The 22,079-nt window shown below is 53.2% G+C and overlaps 1 protein-coding gene across 5 annotated transcripts in view; it reads left to right on the forward strand.

Moving 5' to 3' along the window:
• The first annotated feature begins 836 nt into the window (after window positions 1-836).
• The window catches only part of GPT2 (glutamic--pyruvic transaminase 2), a 49,708-nt gene continuing 28,465 nt past the window's right edge, over window positions 837-22,079 (forward strand). The window contains exons 1-4 of one of the 5 annotated variants that reach the window (XM_063611900.1): window positions 837-913; window positions 1,273-1,537; window positions 15,728-15,817; window positions 18,591-18,792. In XM_063611900.1, the coding sequence (XP_063467970.1) occupies window positions 1,295-1,537; window positions 15,728-15,817; window positions 18,591-18,792 (535 nt within the window). In that variant the 5' untranslated portion in view covers window positions 837-913; window positions 1,273-1,294. Of the gene's footprint in view, window positions 1,047-1,272; window positions 1,538-2,053; window positions 2,185-15,727; window positions 15,818-18,590; window positions 18,793-22,079 lie in introns of those variants that run through there. The other 4 variants (XM_063611902.1, XM_055233301.2, XM_063611901.1 and 1 more) reach the window with 4 other exon arrangements.

The raw sequence follows: 22,079 nt of genomic DNA on the forward strand, positions 1-22,079 counted from the left end.
ACTCCCTTTGCGCCACCCTACGCCACCTCCTAGTCTTGCCCTGCTCTTGCTCTGGGCAAGCCAGGAAGCCTTTCGCCAGCAGACACCGTTACCAAACATAATAGCCCCCTTGTGCTGGGCATTCATTCTTCAACAAATATTTACTGAGTGGCTCCTCTGTGGCGGGAACTGTTAGAGGTGCTGCGAATGCCATGAACAAGAAAGACACTGCCCCTGCCCCTCTGGAGCTCGCACGGTTAGTCGGGGGAGGTAAACCATAAGCCAGTAAAAAGTAACCAAAGATAATTTCAGATGGTAGACAGAAAATAAAACGGAAGTGATGGAGGTCGGGGGTCAGATGGAGTGGTCGGGAAAAGCTGACCGCTTGGCAGATGGTCCTTGAAGTCTCACAACCACCCTCAGAGGCCGTGGGCAGATCCCCGTTTTGCTGAGAAGGAAGCTGGCGTTCGGGAGTCAGGGCGGCGTGGCCAAGTCCCAGACGCCTCACCCGCCTTCCTGTCAGCTCCGGTGGGCAGCCGCAGGCACCGTGTGGCCTTGGATGATGAAACTCGGGGCGATGACTGCACCATCCAGCAGCCCGCGTCCTCGCAGGTGCTGGCAGTGAGGGCGGTGGGGGGGCGGACGCGCCACTGGGGAGAGGCTGCGAACAGCTCTAGCTTCGCAGACGCGACAGAGAGCACGGCCCCTGCCGGGCCCCTCCGGACTCTCCAGCCCCTCAACTGGGACAAAGAGCCCGCCCAGCCCCGGCCACGTTCGGACGAGCGCTACCGCCTACTGTCCGGTCCCCGTCCGGCCCGGCGCGGGGCGCTGCGGGACTTGTAGTTCGCTTCGCTCTCCGCACCCGCTCCGGAGCGGCCAGGAGAACTACAGAGCCCAGGAGGCAGCGCGCAGGCCCGGGGCGGCCCCGACGGCGGTGGGTGTGCGAGCGCAGGGGCCGGGCGGTGCGGGCGCCGGGCGCGGGGATGCGGCTGCGGGCGCTGGGGCCGGGTAGCTGCTCCAGGCGTGCGAGCTAACCGGCCGCGGCGAGGGCCTAGCAGGGGCGACAGGCACGTTGCATGCATGCCTTGGGCGCAGCCTTTGCGAAAGCCGGTTGGGTGCGCGTTGGTGCTTCAGCGGCGCGGTGGAGGGTCCGGGTCGCCGGGGGATGGGCACCAGCGCCGAAGCCAGGCTGGCACCGCTCGCTGAACGAGCTCTTGGCTGGGCTTGTGTGGGGGAGTGCTGCCCGCCTGGGCAGTGCGCGACGTGTTTGTTCTCTTTCTCTTTTTGTGCCAGGGTTTCTCTCCGCAAGCGCGCGATGCAGCGGGCGGCGGCGCTGGTCCGGCGTGGCTGTGGTCCCCGGACCCCCAGCTCCTGGGGCCGCAGCCAGAGCAGCGCGGCCGCCGAGGCCTCGGCGGTGCTCAAGGTGCGGCCCGAGCGCAGCCGGCGCGAGCGCATCCTCACGCTGGAGTCCATGAACCCGCAGGTGAAGGCGGTGGAGTACGCCGTGCGGGGACCCATCGTGCTCAAGGCCGGCGAGATCGAGCTCGAGCTGCAGCGGGTGAGCGCGCGCCGGGCCCAGGGGAGGCTGGGGCCGCTGAGCAAGGGAAAAACCGCAGCAGCCCCAGCTGAGGTCCTTCCCACGACGTCCACCCCCATGGCCAGCTCCTCAGTCAGCCAAGCCTGGCTAAAACGAGAGAATGCCCTCTCCCGCCCCTTCACTTACTGGTGCCCAGCACCCGGCACTCAGTGAGGCCTTGCAATACGGTTCACTTGTTGAATTGAATTCGTCAATTGTTGAGCGGGCCGTGCTGCCAAGCACCGGACGTTGTGTGTCTGCCCTACCCTCATGGAACCAAGGTCCAGTGGAGGGAGGAACATAAGCGAGTGAAGAAAGAAGCAATAGAGTCTCAGTGATAAGTTCTTGGAAGAAAGTAAAACGGAAGAGGGTTGGGATGGGGGTGGTGGGAGGGAAACCATTTTAGGTAGGAGGGGAGACGGGGGGCTCTGCGGAAACTTGGGTCTGTTCCCCAGTCTCTTTCTCCGTGTCTTTGGCCTTTAGGGTCTTTGCCAATCCTAATTCCCGGAAGAGAGTCGGCAGAATTCCTTCCTTTAGGCCCCTCTGGAGCCTTGGCCGACCAGCCACTTCTCTGGTCTGGGGACAGTCACCGAGGTGGGGAACCAGAGAGTTGGGCCTGTCGGGCTCTGGTAAGGGGGCCGTGGGACTTTCTTCATCTTGATGGTCGGCCGGCTGGCTAGGATCTTGGCTTGAGTTTATAGCTTCATGTAAGGTGACCCCACTGCCAGGATTTGTGCCTCCGCACAACCAGGATGTCTGGGGTGGATGATAGAGGGGTCCCTAGGACCTAGGAGAGAGTTCTATCCTGAGTGGAATTCAGGAGGCCGAGGCAGGAGGGGTTATCTTAAAAAGTAAATACTCCTAAGATTTGTAAGAAGCTAATAATCACCCAGCTGCTCGCTAGAGAGAGTCTGACTGAGAATAGAAGTGGGAGGGGGGGTTCCTTGATCTTGCCCTCACCCGGGTCACTGGTGTCCCATGAATGCATGGCAGTAAGCTTCAGGGGTATCATGACACTTGGCCCCATTCCAGTGGGGACTTGGGGGTTTTAATGAGCTCCTGGGCCTCCTGAGACCTTGTTGAGACACTCGATTCTGCTGACTCAAAACAGTGAGCTGGACAAGTCAGAGTCCAGTCTCCTGCGGACTCGGTGCAGGGCTAAGTTTAAAGCTGGCCTGGAGGAGGCTGGCTTTGTTTCTGTGCCTCCCTGGCCCAGAGGTGGGCCAGGCAGAGAACACGGGCTGTTGCTGTCTGGCAGGCTGGAGCTGGCCCTCCTTGACGCAACAGCCTCCCTGCTAAAACACAGCTGGGATTAACGCGTTCCTGGTTTATCACGTTACAGCTGATTTCTCTGGTTCTCTAGCTAAATTCTCTGGTTCCAGGAATTACCTCTGCCTTTTGCTAAATAGCAACTCCTGTGTTGGCTCCATGAGGCTTGAGGATGATGAGGACAGAAGGGCACTGTCTTTGCCTTGAGGAATTTGACTGCCATGTTGTTCTCTGAGCCTGAGTCCCCTTCCCCCGATTCTTTAAGAATGTGTTGGGATTTTTTAGCAGGCAGAATATGTGAGAGCCTTCCAAATGGGAGCAGTGCTGTGAGCAACCGCAGGAAGTTGGGGAGTTCTGGGCATTTGGGGAAGGGTGCTGTAGTGGAACACTAACAGAGGGTTGTGGGAGATGAATGAGACAGAAAAGGTGGACTAGAGTCTTGTGTGCTGGGATTAGGACGTCATGGTGCGTTTTGGCTGGAGGTGGGAACCAGTAAGAGTTTCCAGCAGGGGTGTGTATTGATGATTGCAGGTGGGCAAATTTCTTTTTTTTTTTTTTTTTTTTTTTTGAGACGGAGTCTTGCTCTGTCCCCCAGGCCCCAGGCTGGAGTGCAGTGGCGCGATCTCGGCTCACTGCAAGCTCCGCCTCCCGGGGTTCACGCCATTCTCCTGCCTCAGCCTCCCGAGTAGCTGGGACTACAGGCGCCCGCCAACACGCCCTGCTAATTTTTTGTATTTTTAGTAGAGACGGGGTTTCACCGTGTTAGCCAGGATGGTCTCGATCTCCTGACCTCGTGATCCGCCCGCCTCGGCCTCCCAAAGTGCTGGGATTACAGGCTTGAGCCACCGCGCCCGGCCAACAGGTGGGCAAATTTCTTGGTCACTGGGCCGGGGACATCTCTGATTTCTGAGACAGAAGCTCCACACCCCCATATCCTACTCCTGAGTTAGTTGAGTTTTTTTTGGCCACCTACATTCTGTGGTAGTTTCATTCAAGTGCATCCCTTCTCATTCTCTTCTCACTGTGAGTCTCAGTTCCCCGGCTGTGGGTGCTGGCCAGACCAGCTTAGATAGCCTCATTGAAACCCTTCCTTCTTGGGAGACAGCCTTGCTTCCCCTTGCCAGCTTAAACAGTGCCCTTCTTGCGAGAGCCACATTTCTCCAGTCCTTTCTTTTTATTTATTTCTGGCTTGCCTTCTCTTTGTGCAGCTTTGGTTTTTCTGCTTCTGTTTTGAACTGTCGTGATCAAAACTGGTTGGTTAGAGGCCGGCCACGGTGGCTCACACCTGTAATCCCAGCGCTTTGGGAAGTCAAGGTGGGTGGATCACCTGAGGTCAGGAGTTCGAGACCAGCCTGGCCAACATGGGGAAACCCTGTCTCTACTAGAAGCACAAAAATTAGCCGGGCATGGTGGTACACACTTGTAACCCTAGCTACTCGGCAGGCTGAGGCAGAAGAATCACTTGAACCCGGAAGGTGGAGGTGGCAGTGAGCCGAGATGCACTCCAGCCTTGGCAACAGAGCTCAGAGCGAGACTCTGTCTCAAAAAACAAACAAACTGATTGGTTAGAGATGGGATGGGCTAGGATTTGTAGGGAGTAGGGTGACTTGGGGTGAATCCTATATTCATTCTGGGCCTCAGGTTCCCTAGAGTATAAACAGACGTGGCTTGGCTGGGCCAGGGTTCCCCCTGCCCTCAGTTTTATACCTCCTTGTCCATTCAAAACTGTCCTTGGGGACTCAGGGTGACTCTTGGTGGTACCAAGGCCTTCATGCTGTCTATGGAATTCTTTCACCAGGTGTTCTGCAAACAATGCGGGCTGTTTGGCTGGACATGTGGCTCTGGTGTTTGACTTTGGGTGGCTGGCCGAGCTGAGTCTCTATCCTTTTTGCTTCTCTGGTAGTGAAGCCTGAAGGAGGCGGGGAGGTGGGCTAAGGGCTGTGAAAGAGGCCATTCTCCTGCAGCCCCAGCTCTGTGCTCTTAGAGGGGCCCTGCTTCTCCCTGACAGCAGCTCCAAAGGGGAGAACCTATCTTAGCTTTTCAGATCCTGGTGTTCACTGCGAGCAGCACTTAAAAATAAGCTGCAATTAAAAGGAGTTTTGAAAAGATCTGACAGTTCTTCCTCAACCTACTTTTTCCTTTGCTTTATTGGGGGATGGGGGTTGGGGATTGGTACAAGTGGAGACAGGAATGGCTTTGCTTCTAGTTGTAAGGCAACAGTCAGGGCAGACATTCAGAACTGAGGGGAAGACTGACAATTACTGGTTACATCAGTGTGTGCTGCATCCAAACAAAGATAAAAGCAGAGGGTGCTAAGACACGTGGCTATAGTTAGCTAAGAACTAAGATTGGAAACCCTGTATGTGCCAAGCACGTGGTGAATCTCACTCGTTGTTTTCTGTGGCATTTAGGTGCTACTTTATTTATTTATTTATTGAGACTGAGTCTAATTCTGTCACCCAGGCTGGAGTGCAGTGATGCGATCTCATCTCACTGCAACCTCCGCCTCCTGGGTTGAAGCAATCCTCCTTCCTCAGCCTCCCGAGTAGCTGGAATTACAGGTGCCCGCCACCACACCCAGCTAAATTTTTTGTATTTTTGGTGGAGACGGGGTTTCGCTGTGTTGGCCAGGCTGGTCTTGAACTCCTGACTTTGTGATCTGTCCGCCTCAGCCTCCCAAAGTGCTGGGATTACAAGCGTGAGCCACCGTGCCCGGCCAGATGCTACTTTATTTTTTTAAAGACAGGGTCTCGCTCTGTTGCCTAGGCTGGAATGCAGTGGCACAATCATAACTCACTGCAGCCTTGAACTCCTGGGCTCAAGCCATCCTCCTACTTCAGCCTCCTGAGCAGTTTGGACTACAGGTGTGCACCACCATGCCCGGCTAATTTTTAAATTTTTTATAGAGACCAGGTCTTCTTATGTTGCCCAGGGTGGTCTCAAACTCCTGGCTTCAAGTAATCCTCCCACCTTGGCCTCCCAAAGTGCTGGGTGGGTAGGCATGAGCCACCACACCCAGACACTTTTTCTTTTGTAATTATTATTAAATAATAGTACTAATTGTTAATTATAGCTGTTCAGCCAAACAGCCCATACTGTTCGCGGAGCACCTGGCGAAAGGATTCCACAGCTCTGTCACCTAGGCAGGAGTGCAGTGGCGCAATCTCAGCTCACTGCAGCCTTGACTTCCTGGGCTCAAGCGATCCTTACACCTCAGCCTCTTGAGTAGCTGGGACCACAAGGTGTATGTCACCACGCCTGGCTAATTTTTGCATTTTTTTGTAGAGACAGGGTTTGCCATGTTGCCCAGGCTGTTAATTTTTTTTTTTTTTTTTAAGAGACAGGGCCTTGCCCTTTCTCCTAGGCTGGAGTGCAGTGGTGTAATCATAACTCACTGTGGCCTCAAATTCCTGGGCTCAAGTGATCCTCCTGCCTCAGCCTCTTCAGAAGCTAGGACTACAGGCGTGTGCCACCATGCTGGCTAATTTCATTTTTTGTAGAGATGGGATCTCGCTTATGTTGTCCAGGCTGGTCTCAAACTGCTAGCCTCGGGTGATCCTCCCACCTCAGCCTCCCAAAGTGCCAGGATTACCTGTACGAGCCACTGTGCTTGGCCTAGATGCTACTTTAAAATTTGTAGTGCAGGCTTCCAATAGGATGAACCCTCCGCCTACCCAGCCTGCCCAAGTCAGTCACTACACATATGCTGGGCTCTGCCTTTGTGTGTTATGGGCCTCAGACAAGTCATTCAGCCTTGGTTTACTCTTCTGCAAAATGTGACCAGTTTATTTCTCTGAAAGACTAGTTTGAGATGTTAATGACAATGCTTTGAACAGCTGTGAAGCTAATTAGAACTGCCAAGTCTTCCTTCTCAAGCTAATGAGAGTGGTCTGGGGATAAGAAATGCTGAGGAGGCCGGGCGCGGTGGCTCACGCTTGTAATCCCAGCACTTTGGGAGGCCGAGGCGGGCGGATCACGAGGTCAGGAGATCGAGACCACGGTGAAACCCCGTCTCTACTAAAAATACAAAAAAATTAGCCGGGCGTGGTGGCGGGCGCCTGTAGTCCCAGCTACTCGGAGAGGCTGAGGCAGGAGAATGGCGTGTACGCGGGAGGCAGAGCTTGTAGTGAGCCGAGATTGCGCCACTGCACTCCAGCCTGGGCGACAGAGCGAGACTCCGTCTCAAAAAAAAAAAAAAAGGAAGTGCTGAGGGTCACCTGTCTTTCCCACTTCCTGAGGCTCTGGGCCTGGGAAGTGCTCTGTGGGGCTTGCTCTTTCCTCCTGGGCCTCTGTGTTGCCGTTTTGAGCAACTCCCACTATCCTGTTTGGAGTTTATTCAGCTTTCACCCCTGCCTCTGCCTTGGGAATCTGGGCTTCTGTAGTTGACCACCCCACGGATGCCCAGAGTTCAGGGGCCTACACCCTGCCTTCCCTGCCTCAGTGATCTGGCAGCTCAGCCCTGGAGGCTCTCGTCTGCGCTCTCAGTCACAGACGTGTGTAGCTGCAGCTCCGGTTTCTTCTGGTTTCACTTGTCTTTCTGTTTTGGGACCAGATCTTGTGCTGAGCCTCAGCTGTGAAATGGACCTATTTTCTGGGACTGTGGGGTCTAGTTGGTGTTTGTCTTTAGGGCCTCTTGCTGGAGCTCTCTGTAGGACTTTCTGCCCGCCCTAGCCCCAGTCGGTGCCCGTTTTGGGATCAGGAGCCTGGGAGCATTTTCACATCGTGCTCCTAGGCCTGCGGGTCCTTTCTCCCACACCCTGCCATTCTCCTTCCCTGCACCCCCTTCTTATTCTTCACCAGCCTGGGCTCAGGAGGGCGGCGGTCTTATCTGTGCTGCTCACGGCTATCAATGGGGCATGGGTGACCAGTATTTGTTGAATTGGAGCAAAGTTCTCTGCCATCCTTTCTGCCCACAGGCCATGTGAAGTGACCAGAGCCATCCCTTGCATAAGGAAACAGCCTTGTGCCTGTTTTTTTCTCCTCATTTTTATTGAGGGGGAGACAAATATAATTGACAAAGAAAAATTGTATATATTCAAGGGACACAGTGTGGTGGTTTAACATTTATATACACTGTATATGTAATATGACATGGAAATGATCACCACAGTCTAATACTCCATCCTTTACCACACAGTCACTATCTGTGAGTGTGTGCCTGAGACACTTAAGTCCTGTTCTCAGCAAATTTCAAGTAAAAAATACAGGTTTTTTTTTTGGCTTTTTTTGTTGTTGTTCTTTGTTTTGTTTTTGAGATAGAGTTTCGCTCTTGTTGCCCAGGCTGGAGTGCAATGGTGTGATCTCGGCTCACCCCAACCTCTGCTTCCCGGGTTCAAGCAATTCTGCCTCAGCCTCCCGAGTAGCTGGGATTACAGGCATGCACCACCACACCCAGCTAATTTTGTATTTTTAGTAGAGATGGGGTTTCTCCATGTTGGTTAGGCTGGTCTCGACCTCCCAATCTCAGGTGATCCACCCGCCGTGGCCTCCTAAAGTGCTGGGATTACAGGCATGAGCCACCGCACATGGCCGAAAATATAGTATTATTAATTATAGTCACCATGCTGCACATTAGATCCCCATAACTTATACATATTTTTTAAAATTATTGTTTTTTTGAGACGGAGACTCGCTCTGTTGCCCAGGCTAGAGTGCAATGGCGCAATCTTGGCTCGCTGCCAATCCGTCTCCCGGATTCAGGTGATTCTCTTGCCTCAGCTTCCTGAGTAGCTGGGATTACAGGCACCTGCCACCACACCAGGCCTTTTTTTTTTTTTTTTTTGAGACGGAGTCTCGCTCTTTCACCCAGGCTGGAGTGCAGTGGCGCGATCTCGGCTCACTGCAGGCTCCGCCCCCCAGGGTTCACGCCATTCTCCTGCCTCAGCCTCCCTTGTAGCTGGGACTACAGGCGCCTGCCACCTCGCCCGGCCAATTTTTTGTATTTTTAGTAGAGACGGGGTTTCACCGTGTTAGCCAGGATGGTCTCGATCTCCTGACCTCGTGATCCGCCCGCCTCGGCCTCCCAAAGTGCTGGGATTACAGGCGTGAGCCACCGCGCCCGGCCCTATTTTTTTTTTTGAGATGGAGTTTCGCTCTTGTTGCCCAGGCTGGAGTGCAGTGGCGCAAACTTAGCTCACTGCAATCTCTGCCTCCTGACTTCAAGGGATTCCCCTGCCTCAGCCTCCCGAGTAGCTGGGACAACAGGCGCATACCACCACGCCCGGCTAATATCTCCTGACGTTGTGATCCGCCTGTCTTGGCCTCCCAAAGTGCTGGGATTACAGGCGTGAGCCACCGTGCCCGGGCAGTAGATGTATTATTTATGGGGTACACGAGATATTTTGGTACAGGCATGTAGTGTGTAATAATCACATCAGGGTAAATGAGATATCCATCCCCTCCAGCATTTGTCCTTTGTCTTACAAACAATTCAATTATATATACTCTTTTAGCTTTTATTTTTATTTTTTATTTTATTTTTATTTATTTGTTTATTTATTTTGAGACGGAGTCTCGCTTTGTCACCCAGGCTGGAGTGCAGTGGCGCAATCTCAGCTCACTGCAAGCTCTGGCTCCTGGGTTCACGCCATTCTCCTGCTTCAGCCTCTCCGAGTAGCTGGGACTACAGGCACCCGCCACCATGCCCAGCTAATTTTTTGTATTTTTTTTAGTAGAGACAGGGTTTCACCGTGGTCTTGAGCTCCTGACCTCGTGATCCGCCTGCCTCGGCCTCCCAAAGTGCTGGGATTACAAGCGTGAGCCACCGCGCCCTGCCTAGCTTTTTTTTTTAAATGTACAATTATTATTGACTATAGTCACCCTGTTGTGGTGTCAAATACTAGATAATTCCTTCTACTTTTTGGTACTCATTAACCATCTCCACTCCTCCCCACCCACCCCTACTGCCCTTCCCAGACTCTGGGAACCATCCTTCTACTCTCCATCTTCATGAATTCAGTTTTTTAAATTTTTTAGCTCCCATGAATAAGTTAGAACATGCAAAATGTGTCATATTACAACTGAAAGTTTGTACCCTTTGACCAACATTGCCGCATATGCACTCCCCCAACCTTGCTGCTGGCAGCTATCACCTCTGCTTTTATTAGTTCAACTTTTTTAGATTGGTTTAACTTTTTTAGATTCCACATATGAGTGAGATCATACAGTGTGTCTTTCTGTGTCTGGCTTTTTTCACTTCACATGGTGTCCTCCAGGTTCATCCATATTTTTGCAAATGGCTGGATTTTCTTATTTTTTAAATGGCTGAATAATAGTCCACTGTATATGTACCATATCTTTATCCGTTCATCTACTGATGGACACTTAGGTTGGTTCCATATCTTGGCTCTTAGGAATAGTGCTGCAATGAACAAGGGAGTGCAGACATCTCTTCAAGATAATGATTTCATTTCCTTCAGATCTCTACCCAGCAGTGGGATTGCTGGATCCTAGGGTAGTTCTATTTTTAATTTTTCAAGGGACCTCCAAACTGTTTTCCATAATGGCTATACCAATTTACATTCCCACCAATGGTGTGCAGGGTTCCCTTTCCCCCACACCCTCACCAACACTGATCTTTGAACTTTTTATAATAACCATGCTAACAAGTATGAGATGATATCTCATTGTGGCTTTGATTTGTGTTTGATTAGATGTTTTGCATCTTTTTCATGTATCTGTTGACCATTTGTGTGTCTTTTGTGGAAAGTGTCTTCACATCCTTTGTCCATTTTTAAATCAGGTTTAATCAGTTTTTTTTCTTGAGTTGTATGAATTCCTTATTTGCATATATTGGATATTTGGATATAAGGATCCCATTATCAGATATTTTGTTTACAAATACAGTTGTCTCTCAGTATCCAAGGAGGACCTCCCTCGGATACCTAAATCAAAGGATGCTCATATAAATGGCGTAGTATTTGCATATGACCTATGCACATCCTCCTGTATAATTAAATCATCTTTACAGCTTCTATAGATTACATATAATATGTAGTACATATTGTGTAAATAATGGTTCAACTCTATTGTTTAGGGAACAATGACAAGAAAAGTCTGTATGTGTTTAGTACAGGTGCAGGGTTTTTCCTGAATTTTTTTTTTTTTTTTTTTTTTTAAGACGGAGTCTTGCTCTGTCACCCAGGCTGGAGTGCAGTGGCACGATCTCGGCTCACTGCAGGCTCCGCCTCCCGAGTTCACACCATTCTCCTACCTCAGCCTCCCAAATAGCTGGGACTACAGGCGCGTGCCACCACGCTGGCTAATTTTTTTGTATTTTTAGTAGAGACGGGGTTTCACTGTGTTAGCCAGGATGGTCTTGATCTCCTGACCTCGTGATCTGCCCGCCTCAGCCTCCCAAAGTGCTGGGAATACAGGCTTGAATCACCGTGCCCGGCCCCTTCCTCAATATTTTTGATCCACGGTTGGTTGAGTCCGCAGATGCTGGAGCCACGGATACGGAGGCCAACAGTGTTCCCTTCCGTGGGCCTCCTTTTTGTTTTTGTTTTTGTTTTGTTTTGTTTTGAGACGGAGTCTCCCTCTGTCGCCCAGGCTGGAGTGCAGTGGCGCCATCTCGGCTCACTGCAAGCTCCGCCTCCCGGGTTCACGCCATTCTCCTGCCTCAGCCTCCCGCGTAGCTGGGAGTACAGGCGCCCGCCACCACGCCCAGCTAATTTTTTTGTATTTTTTAGTAGAGACGGGACTTCACTGTGTTAGCCAGGACGGTCTCGATATCCTGACCTTGTGATCCGCCCGCCTCGGCCTCCCAAAGTGCTGGGATTACAGGCGTGAGCCACCACGCCCGGCCGCCTTTTTGTTGTTTGTTTCCTTTGCTGTGCCTTGTTAGAATATCCATCCGCCTGTGACCCTCATGCTGGTGCGAGGCCTGTGGGCTGGGGAAGACAGTTATTCTCCCTGCTAACACCCTATGAAATATGCTGTCCCTAGAGCTGGGGGGGTGCCCTCCCTTGATCCCTGCTTGAGCCAAAGTGGCGGGAGGGGAGCCCTCCCTCGGAAGGACCTTCCGTGCATCTGTGCCGCACAGGGGAGGTGGCTCTGGGCGGGATGTGTGCAGGTGGATTTGAAGGTGGCTCTAGAATGCCGTGAGAGGAATCAGGATGCTGCGGCTCCTTAGTCCCTCTGCGCTGGCAGGGCCCTGAGGGCAGGGCGGGGGTGAGGTTCCCATGGGTGCTGGGCCTGTGGGCTCTGGACCAGTCACTCTGGGAGTCTACCCCAGGGCTCTTGGTATTTCCCGTCCCATGTAGACCTTGAGTTTCCAGATGCAGGAGTGTGCTCAGAACAGTCTTTTCTGCATGGTGGCCCTTGGCTGGGTGGGCTGGTTTCTTCACCCATTCAGGGTAGCCAGTGTCCTGACCCCCAGCTCATCCATCATAGCAAAGTGTCCGGGGTCTGCAGGCACCAAGACCCAAGAGTGGAGATGCTGTGTTCCCAGGCTTCGCGGCAGCGGCCCTGCATTGGTCGAGCAGTGCGGGGGAGGGCACGGGAAGGGAACATTCAGGGCTCTGTTCCAGGCATTATTCTCTCCCTGTGTTGGGCTGGCCCAGGGCCCACAGCTGTGTGTTGGTTCCTGGGCCTCACAACTGTGACAGATTTACTCCCTGTGAAGAATGGGCTGTATCCGCACCCCAGAAATCACCCAGGTTCAGTGAGCTAGGCCTGGGGTCTGCAACAATTCAGTCAGGCTGAGCAAGGACCCCATGCCAGTGCCAAGCAGTGGATTGGGCCTGCCCCTTTGCACACAGAGGTTTGGGTAACTGCCCACACCCTCAACCTTTTGGAATCCTGGCTGTGGGATGAGCACGGGGGCTGCACCCCTGCAGCCAGAGCCTCTCCAGAGTACCTGTACCCCCATGCAGTGGGCAGTGCTGTCCTGGCTCTCCAGACATAGTGGCTGCGTCTGGATGCCACTGGGAATCTTTTTTTTTTTTTTTGGGATGGAGTCTTGCTCTGTCGCCCAGGCTGGAGTGCAGTGGCACAATCTAGGCTCACTGCAAGCTCCACCTCCCGGGTTCACGCCATTCTCCTGCTTCAGCCTCCCAAGTAGCTGGGACTACAGGCGCCCGCCACCACGCCCGGCTAATTTTTTGTATTTTTATTAGAGATGGGGTTTCACCGTGTTAGCCAGGATGGTCTCGATCTGCTGACCTGGTGATCCGCTCGCCTCAGCCTCCCAAAGTGCTGGGATTACAGGCATGAGCCACCGCACCTGGCCACCACTGGGAATCTTTATCCATGTTGGCCAGACACTGAAGAACTCAGCAGATGGGCCACAAGGGGCTTAGAGGACCCCCTTCCCCGAGAAACATAGCTTGTAGGACTTAGGCCCTGTTTATGATGGTCCAGAGCCACTTCCGGGGCATCTTCTTCAGTCCCCCATGCCTCCTCGCTTAGGGCTTAGGGGTGGCACACTAGGGCCAGAAAAACATGTTTGGCTGCTGCTTTTGTCTCTCAAGCCCGCTGGTTTGTTGTTGTTGTTTTTAGGAGACAGGGTCAGGCCAGGCGAGGTGGCTCACACTTGTAATCATAGCACTTTGGGAGGCTGAGGCGAGCCGATCATTTGTGCTCAGGAGTTCGAGACCAGCCTGGGAAACGTGATGAAATCCCATCTCCATTAAAAATACAAAAATTAGCCAGATGTGGTGATGCTTGTCTGCAGTCCCAGCCACTTGGGAGGCTGAGGCATGAGAAATGCTTGAACCTGGGAGGCGGAGGTTGCAGTGAACCGAGATCACACCATTGCACTCCAGCCTGGGTGACAGAGGGAAATCCTGTCTCAAAAAAAAGCGTCTCACTCTGATGCCCAGGCTGGAGAGCAGTGACGCAATCAGAGCTCACTGCAACCTTGAACTCCTGGGCTCAAGTGTGATACTCCCACTTCAGCCTCCCCAGTAGCTGGGCTACAGGCATGTGCCACCATGCCTGGCTAATTTTAATTTTTTGTAGAGACAAGGTCTTGGGCAACTTGAAAGTATTGCCCAAGCTGTTGTTGAACTCCTGGCCTCAAGGGATCCTCCTGCCTTGGCCTCCCAAAGTGCTGGAATTACAGGTGTGAGCCACCACGTCCAGCCACTAGTTTTTACTTAAGGTGTACATTACTGATTTTGAAAAGGCCATGTCTTCTGAAGTTGCTTTTATTCACACATTGCGTGAAAAGGAGAAAAGATAAGTGTCACAAGCACAGAGTTATAAATGTAAAATTTGTATTTGGGGTACCTTTGGGGAAGGGGCAGCTGGAGACAGGACAAAGGCCAGGCCCTCCCCCCCGGGCTGTGGCCACCACCTTGCTGAGCCTGTTTTTCCTCCCACTGTGACCCTGGTGACCTTGTTCCTGGGCTGGCTTTTGTAAGATGATATTTGTACTCTGCTAAGGGCTTTCACACTGTTTGTTTCGGGTAATCCTTTCAGCTGCCTTGGGAAGTCCTTGAACCTCTTGTTGACTGCATTTCTCCCAGTGGCTGATTGGGTTTATCAGGGAGATATGCAGGATTCCCACGTTTCCAGGTCTCCGTAATTCTCTATGTCAAACTCTGCTTTCACCTTTGCAGCAGCCGGGGTGTCCTTCTGTCACCTCCCCAGTGACGTCGCAAGGGTCTTGGACTTCTCTCTGTGATCTCTTCTGTGCTGCACACATTGCTCAGGCAGTGGCCTCAATTTGCTCTTCAGTCAGTCTTTTTATCCCTGATGCTTTTTTTTTTTAATGTGAAAATCAGCCCACATTTTTCATTCTGCAAAGAATGCGTTGCAAGAAAATGACCCTGAGGATTCCCTGCGGATCCATGTCTTCTGATGGGGAGAATGTCCTCAGTGTCCCTGGCTAGTCATTTAGACCATTGAGGTAGAGCTGCGCCTGGGGCAGGATGCAGAGGAGTCTGGGACCCTGTGTGCCTGACATTTGGCATGTTCTGCTGCTGACCCCTGCCTCCCTCCCACACATCTCGCCCGGAGCTTCCTTTTAGACTTCCCTGTGTGGTGGCAGTCAGGCAGCGGAGCAGCAGCTGTTTGGGATGCTTGGGCAGCCAGGAAAGCTCTTCCAGCCCTTCTGGAAAGTGGGAGGCAGAGGAGGAGCATAGTGGTTAAGAAGAGTGACCTTGGAATCCGGCTTCCTGTACTTATATTCAGTCCCAGCACTTACATTAATCAGTTATGTGGCTGGGCACAGTGGGTCACCCCTGTAACCCCAACACTTTGGGAGGTCAAGGCGGAGGATCGCCTGAGCCCAGAAGGTCGGGGATGCACTGAACCGTGATCACACCACTGCACTCCAGCCTGAGTGACAGAGTGAGACCCTGTCTCTACAAAATAGTAATAATAAGTAATAAATAAAATTATGTTAGCCAGACGCGATAGCTCACGCCTGTAATCCTAGCACTTTGGGAGGCTGAGGTGGGTGGATCACATGAGTTGGAGACCAGCCTGGCCAACATGTTGAAATCCTGTCTCTACTAAAAATACAAAAATTAGCCGGGCATGGTGGTGCACATCTGTAATCCCAGCTACTACTCGGGAGGCTGAGGCACAAGAACCGCTTGAACCCGGGAGATGGAGGTTGCAGTGAGCTGAGATGGCACTACTGTACTCCATCTTGGGCAAGAGAGCAACCTCTGTCTCAAAAAAAATAAAATTATGTGACCTTGAGCAAGTTTCTACCCTTTAAGAGCCTTGATTTCTTCATCTGTCAAATGGGATTAATACTAGTTCTTCCTCATGGGGTGGCTGTGAAGGTTAAATGAGAACAGGCATGTCAAAGACCTGGCACCAAGTCAGATACTTGGTAAGGCTCAAAATAGGGCTGTTTATTAATATCCTGCGGGAACCTTGCCTGGCCTCTGGAATCTAGGGTTTAAGAGTTTCTAAGTAACCACCTGTTGCTTTCTCTCTGCCCAGGGTATCAAAAAGCCATTCACAGAGGTCATCCGAGCCAACATCGGGGATGCCCAGGCTATGGGGCAGCAGCCAATCACCTTCCTCCGGCAGGTGAGCCGCCCCCAGGAGGAGAGGCTGCAGGAGGGCAGGGCCCTGGGCTGGATGGGCCATCATAGGGGCCGTTCTCTGTCCCCTCGATGTCCAGGCCCTCCCAGCCTGATGCCCTCTGGGTGTCTCCCTTAGCCTCCTTCCTGCCTTTCTGAGATTGTTGAAAATTCCCAGACCTGTTTTGGGGTTGCTCTGGTGTAGGAGGCTCCCAGAGAGACTCTTCCACGGGGCGGGGTCCTGGGAGCTAAGTTAGGAACTTGGTGGGCAAAAGCAGTGGTGGGGTAGGTGGCAGCCCAGGGGACAGGGAAAGGCTGGCTGGGCTGGGAGGAGGCGTCGGGGGGCAGCAGGAGGTGTCATGGTGGGGGGCAGGATGTGGCTTCCTGCTTGAGGCCCTCCTGGGTGTGAGTGTGGACTCTGCTGTGTACCAGCTGGGTGGCTTTGGGCAGGTGGAAGTTGGCAGAGCACCGCCTTGGGAGATTGCCGGGCCTTGGTGAGGCGATGAGTGCAGAGGCCTCCTGGGGCCCAGCAAAGGAGCTCCAGATTGGGGATGGCCCCTGTGAGCTGCTGTACCCCTGGCTGCCTCTGCAGTGACCCAGCTCCCTCCTCAGGCTCCAGGAGAAGGCAGCTTCCATGTTTCAGTCTGAGCACTAACCTCGAAAGTGCTGCCTGGGCCAGGATTGTGGGATTATGGGATTGGTGGGCTGGAGGCGGTGGGGTGGGAGATGCCCCAGGGCAGAACAGAGGCGGGAGACCCAGTGTGTGACAGCTTTTTCTAGAAGGACTGAGGCCTGTTTTATTTAGGTTTTGTTTTTGTTTTTGTTTTGTCGCCCAGGTTTGTTTTTGTTTTGTCGCCCAGGTTGCAGTACAATGGTGTGCTCTCAGCTCATAGCAACCTCCACCTCCTGGGTTCAAGCAACTTTCCTGCCTCAGCCTTGCGAGTAGCTGGGATTACAGGCATGCACCACCACGCCTGGCTAATTTTTGTATTTTTGGTAGAGATGGGGTTTTTGCATGTTGGCCAGGCTGGTTTCAAACTCCTAACTTCAAATGATCCGCTTGCCTTGGCCTACCAAAGTGCTGGGATTACAGGTGTGAGCCAGTGCTCCCGGCCTGTTTTATACATATATATATATATATATATATATATATATTTTTTTTTTTTTTAGAGACAGGGTCTTGCTCTGTTGTCCAGGCTGGAGTGCGATTGTCATGATCACTGCTCTCTCTAACCTCAAATTCCTGGGCTGAAGCAATCCTCTACCTCAGCCTCCTGAGTATCTGGAACTACAGGTGTATGCCACCACACCTGGCTAATTTTTAGAATTTTTGGTAGAGACAGGGTCTTGCTGTGTTGCCCAGGCTGGTCTCGAATTCCTGGGCCCAAGTAATCCTTTCCTGCCTCAACCTCCTGAGCCACACTGGGATTGAGGCCTATTTTGGATCAAATGCAGTGCTGTGTGTGGTTAAGTTTCATGGGCTAGGGCCGTCAGGGAAGTTGAGCCCCGGGAACCCCAGTTCCCTGTTCCCTGCCTTGCTCTCTGGGGCAGAGGGCTGGGGAGAGGCTGGGAGGGCTCAGCCCACAGTCCCTGAGGGAGTTGTCATAGGGCAGTGAGGGAGAGGAGCTGAGGCTGGCCCTGGTCTGGGGGGTGCTCACTGGGCCTCCCTCCCACAGCCGCTGCTGCTGACCCTCGGAGCAGGCCCGCAGCCCTGGAGTTAAGAGTCCCCATGCTGGGCCCAGGAGGGGGAAATGAATCAGATCACACAGAGTGGCTCTGCCAGGGAAACGAGGTGGGAGGAGGCCAGAGGGCCCTGACTTCCCTGGAGCGTGAGCTTTGAAGGGGAGGGCCAAGTGAGAGTGGCGTCTCAGGAGAGGTCCCCTCATGGGCCTGGATTTAAGTTGTGGCAGGCTTCAGAACAAGCCTTACTCAGCCTTATTTGCTGGAGACATGTTCCCAGGTCCAGCCCTGCCACTGTTTATGGCAGGCCCAGCCTCTCCAGCCTGGTGCCAGCTGCCTCCAGCTTTCACACATCTCCTCTGACCTGCACAGGTGCCCCTGGGAGGCGGGCAGGCCAGCTCAGTGCCCATTGTGCAGATGAAGAGAAGCCGGGCTCCATGAAGCCAGGCGCTCGCTGAAGTCACCCCACTGGTGTCGGAGCCACAAGTCCTGACCCCCTCAGTGCACCTGGCTTGGCTCCTCAGTGCCAGCCTCAACTTGCTGGGCGAGCTGGGATTACCGGCACTTTTGTACACATTTGCTTGCTTAATCCTCTTTAATTTGTGGGGTTGGGGTGATGTTCTCTGTTATAGAGAAGAGAAAGCTGGTCCAGTTTTCATCTGGGGAGGAAAGGGGGTGATGAGGAATGCAGGGGGAGGGGGCCTAGGGCGTTGGGGGAGCTCAGGCTGGGAGTAGGGGGTTCTGCAGCCATGCTCCACCCAGCTGGGCATCGCCTGCCCCTTGCTCGGCAAACCCCTGATTGTGCCTTGGGTGTGTGAGCCCACTGTCCCTAGAAGAGCTTGGGCCAGGGGTGGAGTAGCAGCCTCATTCTGATCGTTGGCTCCTCTTCCAGCAGCCCAACTCTCAACTTCTCCCCTTCTGCTACAGAGAGCCCAGCGTCTTCCCCTCCCGCTCCCAAGCTCCCACAGGCTGAGTCTTCGCAGAGAGGCTTGTGTCAGCCCCATCCCTGGGAGCTGTCATCCTCCCAGTGGCCTCTGTGCTCCTCCCGGAGCTCTAGGAGTGGGGGTGCTGGGAGCTCAGCCTGCGTCTTGTTCCCCCAGGTGATGGCACTATGCACCTACCCAAACCTGCTGGACAGCCCCAGCTTCCCAGAAGATGCTAAGAAACGCGCCCGGCGGATCCTGCAGGCTTGTGGCGGGAACAGCCTGGGTGAGGCCCCAACTTGCCAGGCCCCCAGGCGTGAAATGAATGAGTGTTCCCAGGCGGCCCCAGCCTCGAGTGGAGGGTCCTGCATGCGAATGGGTGTGTGAACGTGTGTGGGTGGCTGGCAGCATGCAGAGTAAACAAAAAATAGCATCCTCTTCCCACTCACACCTTGCTGGCCTCCTGTTTATTAAGCAGGCGGTGCTGGTGCCACCTTTAGGTGCAAGTGCCTGCATCATGCCGGGTGTGGGTCCTCGTCGGAGCCAGCCTCATTGGACAGCAGCTGAGCCTGCCTTCATCACAGCAGGTTTCATCCAGCAGCTGGAGGCTGGGTAGAAATGCAATGCCCAGTTTTGTTCAGCATCCTTGCCTCTCTGTGACCTCCAGCTCTGAACATGTCCCTGCACTGTCTTGGAGATGGCAGCCAGTTGCTGGGAAGGGAAGCACCTTGGGACCCCTCCGGCCCCTTTCTGTGGCTTTCTTCAGTCCGATGGTGCCAGTACCCCCTGGTACTTCATGGTGTTCCCCTCAAGCTGGCCCTCACTCCTTTTGGGGACCCATGCCCCAATGTCTGCATCTTGATGTGGCACCAGGCTCCACAGAGTGGACCTGGAAGTTGGCTCCTGTAGATGTGAAGATGATTCTCTCCCTCCCCTGCGGTGATGGAGTTTCAGCCTCTGGGCCTCCAGCTTTTTGTTCTGTCATTTTCTTTTTTTTTTTTTTTTTTGAGACGGAGTCTTTCTCTGTCCCCCAGGCTGGAGTGCAGTGGCGCGATCTCAGCTCACTGCAAGCTCCGCCTTCCGGGTTCACGCCATTCTCCTGCCTCAGCCTCCCGAGTAGCTGGGACTACAGGCGCCCGCCAACACGCCCAGCTAATTTTTTGTATTTTTAGTAGAGACGGGGTTTCACCGTGTTAGCCAGGATGGTCTCGATCTCCTGACCTCGTGATCCGCCCGCCTCGGCCTCCCAAAGTGCTAGAATTACAGGCTTGAGCCACCGTGCCCGGCCTTTTGTTCTGTCATTTTCTTTCCTCTGTTTATTTCTGCTGGTTCCTTCATGCAGCACCCATGCTGGGAATCCGGCTTCCTTCGCCCTGAGGAAAGCTGCTGTTGTTCTTAGAGTCATCCTAGGATATGAGCCCTGATATTCCCGAAAGTGGAGCTGAGGGTGGGGACAGATTCTGGTGGCTTGCTCAGCAGGGAAGTGGCTCCCCTTGTTGTCTCCATCTCCCGCCACTCCCGCCAACTTTTTCTGCTCTGTCCCTTATTGATGGCCCTGTGCTTACCCTCCTGGCTGTGGCCCCCCTGCCCTCGCTCTGAGTCTGGGCACTGTCTCTCTCAGGAGGGGGCCAGCTGCCCCTTGCTTTCCCACCTGCCAGCCTGGATGGGGTGTGGGCCAGGGCCTTGTGTGCCAAGACCTAAATCACAGGCTGGCAGAAAGCAGCCCTGCAGCCCAGAGGCCAGCTTCCAGGCTCCTTTCCCCTCTGCACCCTCTGCCTGGCCCCAAGGGCAAAGGTGTTTCCCAAAGACCCCAGGGCCATGGGCCTAAAACTCCTGGAAGCCCCCAGCTGAGAGGCAGGGGGAGGGGAATGTGCCTTTTGTGTGTCTGATGCGAGTGTCTGGGGACCAGGTACGGATTTTTGTTCCACATGCTAAGCCTCATCAACAGGTTTTTGCAACTTCGTGTGAGCCAGAGCTGGGGTAGTGGGGCTGAGAGACTGTGTCCCTGTGAGTACCCTCGTGGGGTATTACAGCAAAAGACCAGTTGGCCCTCATGGTTTTTGGGACCCACCCTGAGCCCTGTTCCAGGACCTCATAAACACAGATGAGGTAGGAGTGCTTGGAGTCTCATCCTTCAGCCAGGAAGTACTTTGTACCCACCTCCTGGGCTTGCAAGGAAGATTCTTGTGTGCTAAAGCCCCTTGTTAGCTGTAGACAAGCCCTGCCCATTCCAGGGGGCAGGACAGTGTGGTCCTTCGCATGACAGGGACATAGTGGTGTTGCTCTCTGTTACCTACGCTCTGGGCAGCCTGAGCACTTTTCTGCCCACAGGAGTAAAAAGAAATGGAGCATGTCACTATGCTCCATGGCCACCCTGACCCACAGGGAGATTATTAAATATGTATACAAAGTCTTGAAGCTCACCCAGGAGATTTTATTTATTTTTTTGAAACAGAGTATCACTCTGTTGCCCAGACTGGAGTGCAGTGGTGCAATCTTGGTTCACTGCAACCTCTGCCTCCGGGTTCAAGCAATTCTTCTGCCTCAGCCTCCTGAGTAGCTGGTACTACAGGCACGTGCCACCACGCCCAGGTAATTTTTGTATTTTTAGTAGAGACGAGATTTCACCATATTGGCCAGGCTGGTCTTGAACTCCTAACCTCGTGATCTGTCCACCTTAGCCTCCCAAAGTGCTGGGATTACAGGCGTGAGCCACCGCACCCGGCCACTCAGGATGTGTTTTTATCATACCCTTTAAAATTATTTCTTGGGCCAGGCGTGGTGGCTCACACCTGTAATCCCAGCACTTTGGGAGGCCAAGGCAGGTGGATCATCTGAGGTCAGGAGTTCAAGATCAGCCTGGCCAACTTGGCGCAACCCTGTCTCTACTGAAAATACAAAAATTAGCCAGGCATTATGGCGGGTGCCTACTTGGGAGGCTGAGGCAGGAGAATTGCTTGAACCCAGGAGGTGGAGGTTGCAGTGAGCTGAGATCATGCCATTGCACTCCAGCCTGGGTAATGAGAGTGAAACTCTGTCCCCTCCAAAAAAAAAAGTATTATTTCTTAGCAGGGCTTCATGTTTTTTTGTTTGTTTGTTTGTTTTTTCTTTTTTTCCTTTTTAAGAGATAGGGTCTTGCCCTGTCACCCAGGCTGGAGTGCAGTGGTGCAATCATAGCTCACTGTAACCTTGACCTCCTGGGCTCAAGCAATCTTCCTGCATCAGCCTCCCAAGTAGCTGGGACTACAGGCACACACCACTACACTCGGCCAACTTTCATATTTTTGGTAGACAAAGGGTCTCACTCTTGTCCAGGCTGCTCTTGAACTCCTGGGCTCAAGCAATCATCCCACCTCGGCCTCCAGAGTAGTTGGGATTACAGGCATGAGCCACCACACCCAGCAACTTCATTTATGTTCTGTTTGATGAGCAATTTGGTTCTCAGGTTTGTCCTGGTTCTCAGTGGGGTTGAGGTAAAACCTAGCACCTGCCTGGGGCGGGGCAGGAGCTGTGTGCCCTTGTCCAGCCCCTCCCTGAGCACCTACCAGGCTGTGTTCTAGACACCAGAGACACTGGTGAGCAAGGTGGGTGGACCTTCTGTGCTCACGAAGCTATCGGATTTGTGAGAAACAAACATGAAAAAGAATTTATACGAATGTGTAATCA

This window comes from Symphalangus syndactylus, chromosome 11 (genome assembly GCF_028878055.3).
Source record: "Symphalangus syndactylus isolate Jambi chromosome 11, NHGRI_mSymSyn1-v2.1_pri, whole genome shotgun sequence".
Classification (NCBI taxonomy): domain Eukaryota; kingdom Metazoa; phylum Chordata; class Mammalia; order Primates; family Hylobatidae; genus Symphalangus; species Symphalangus syndactylus.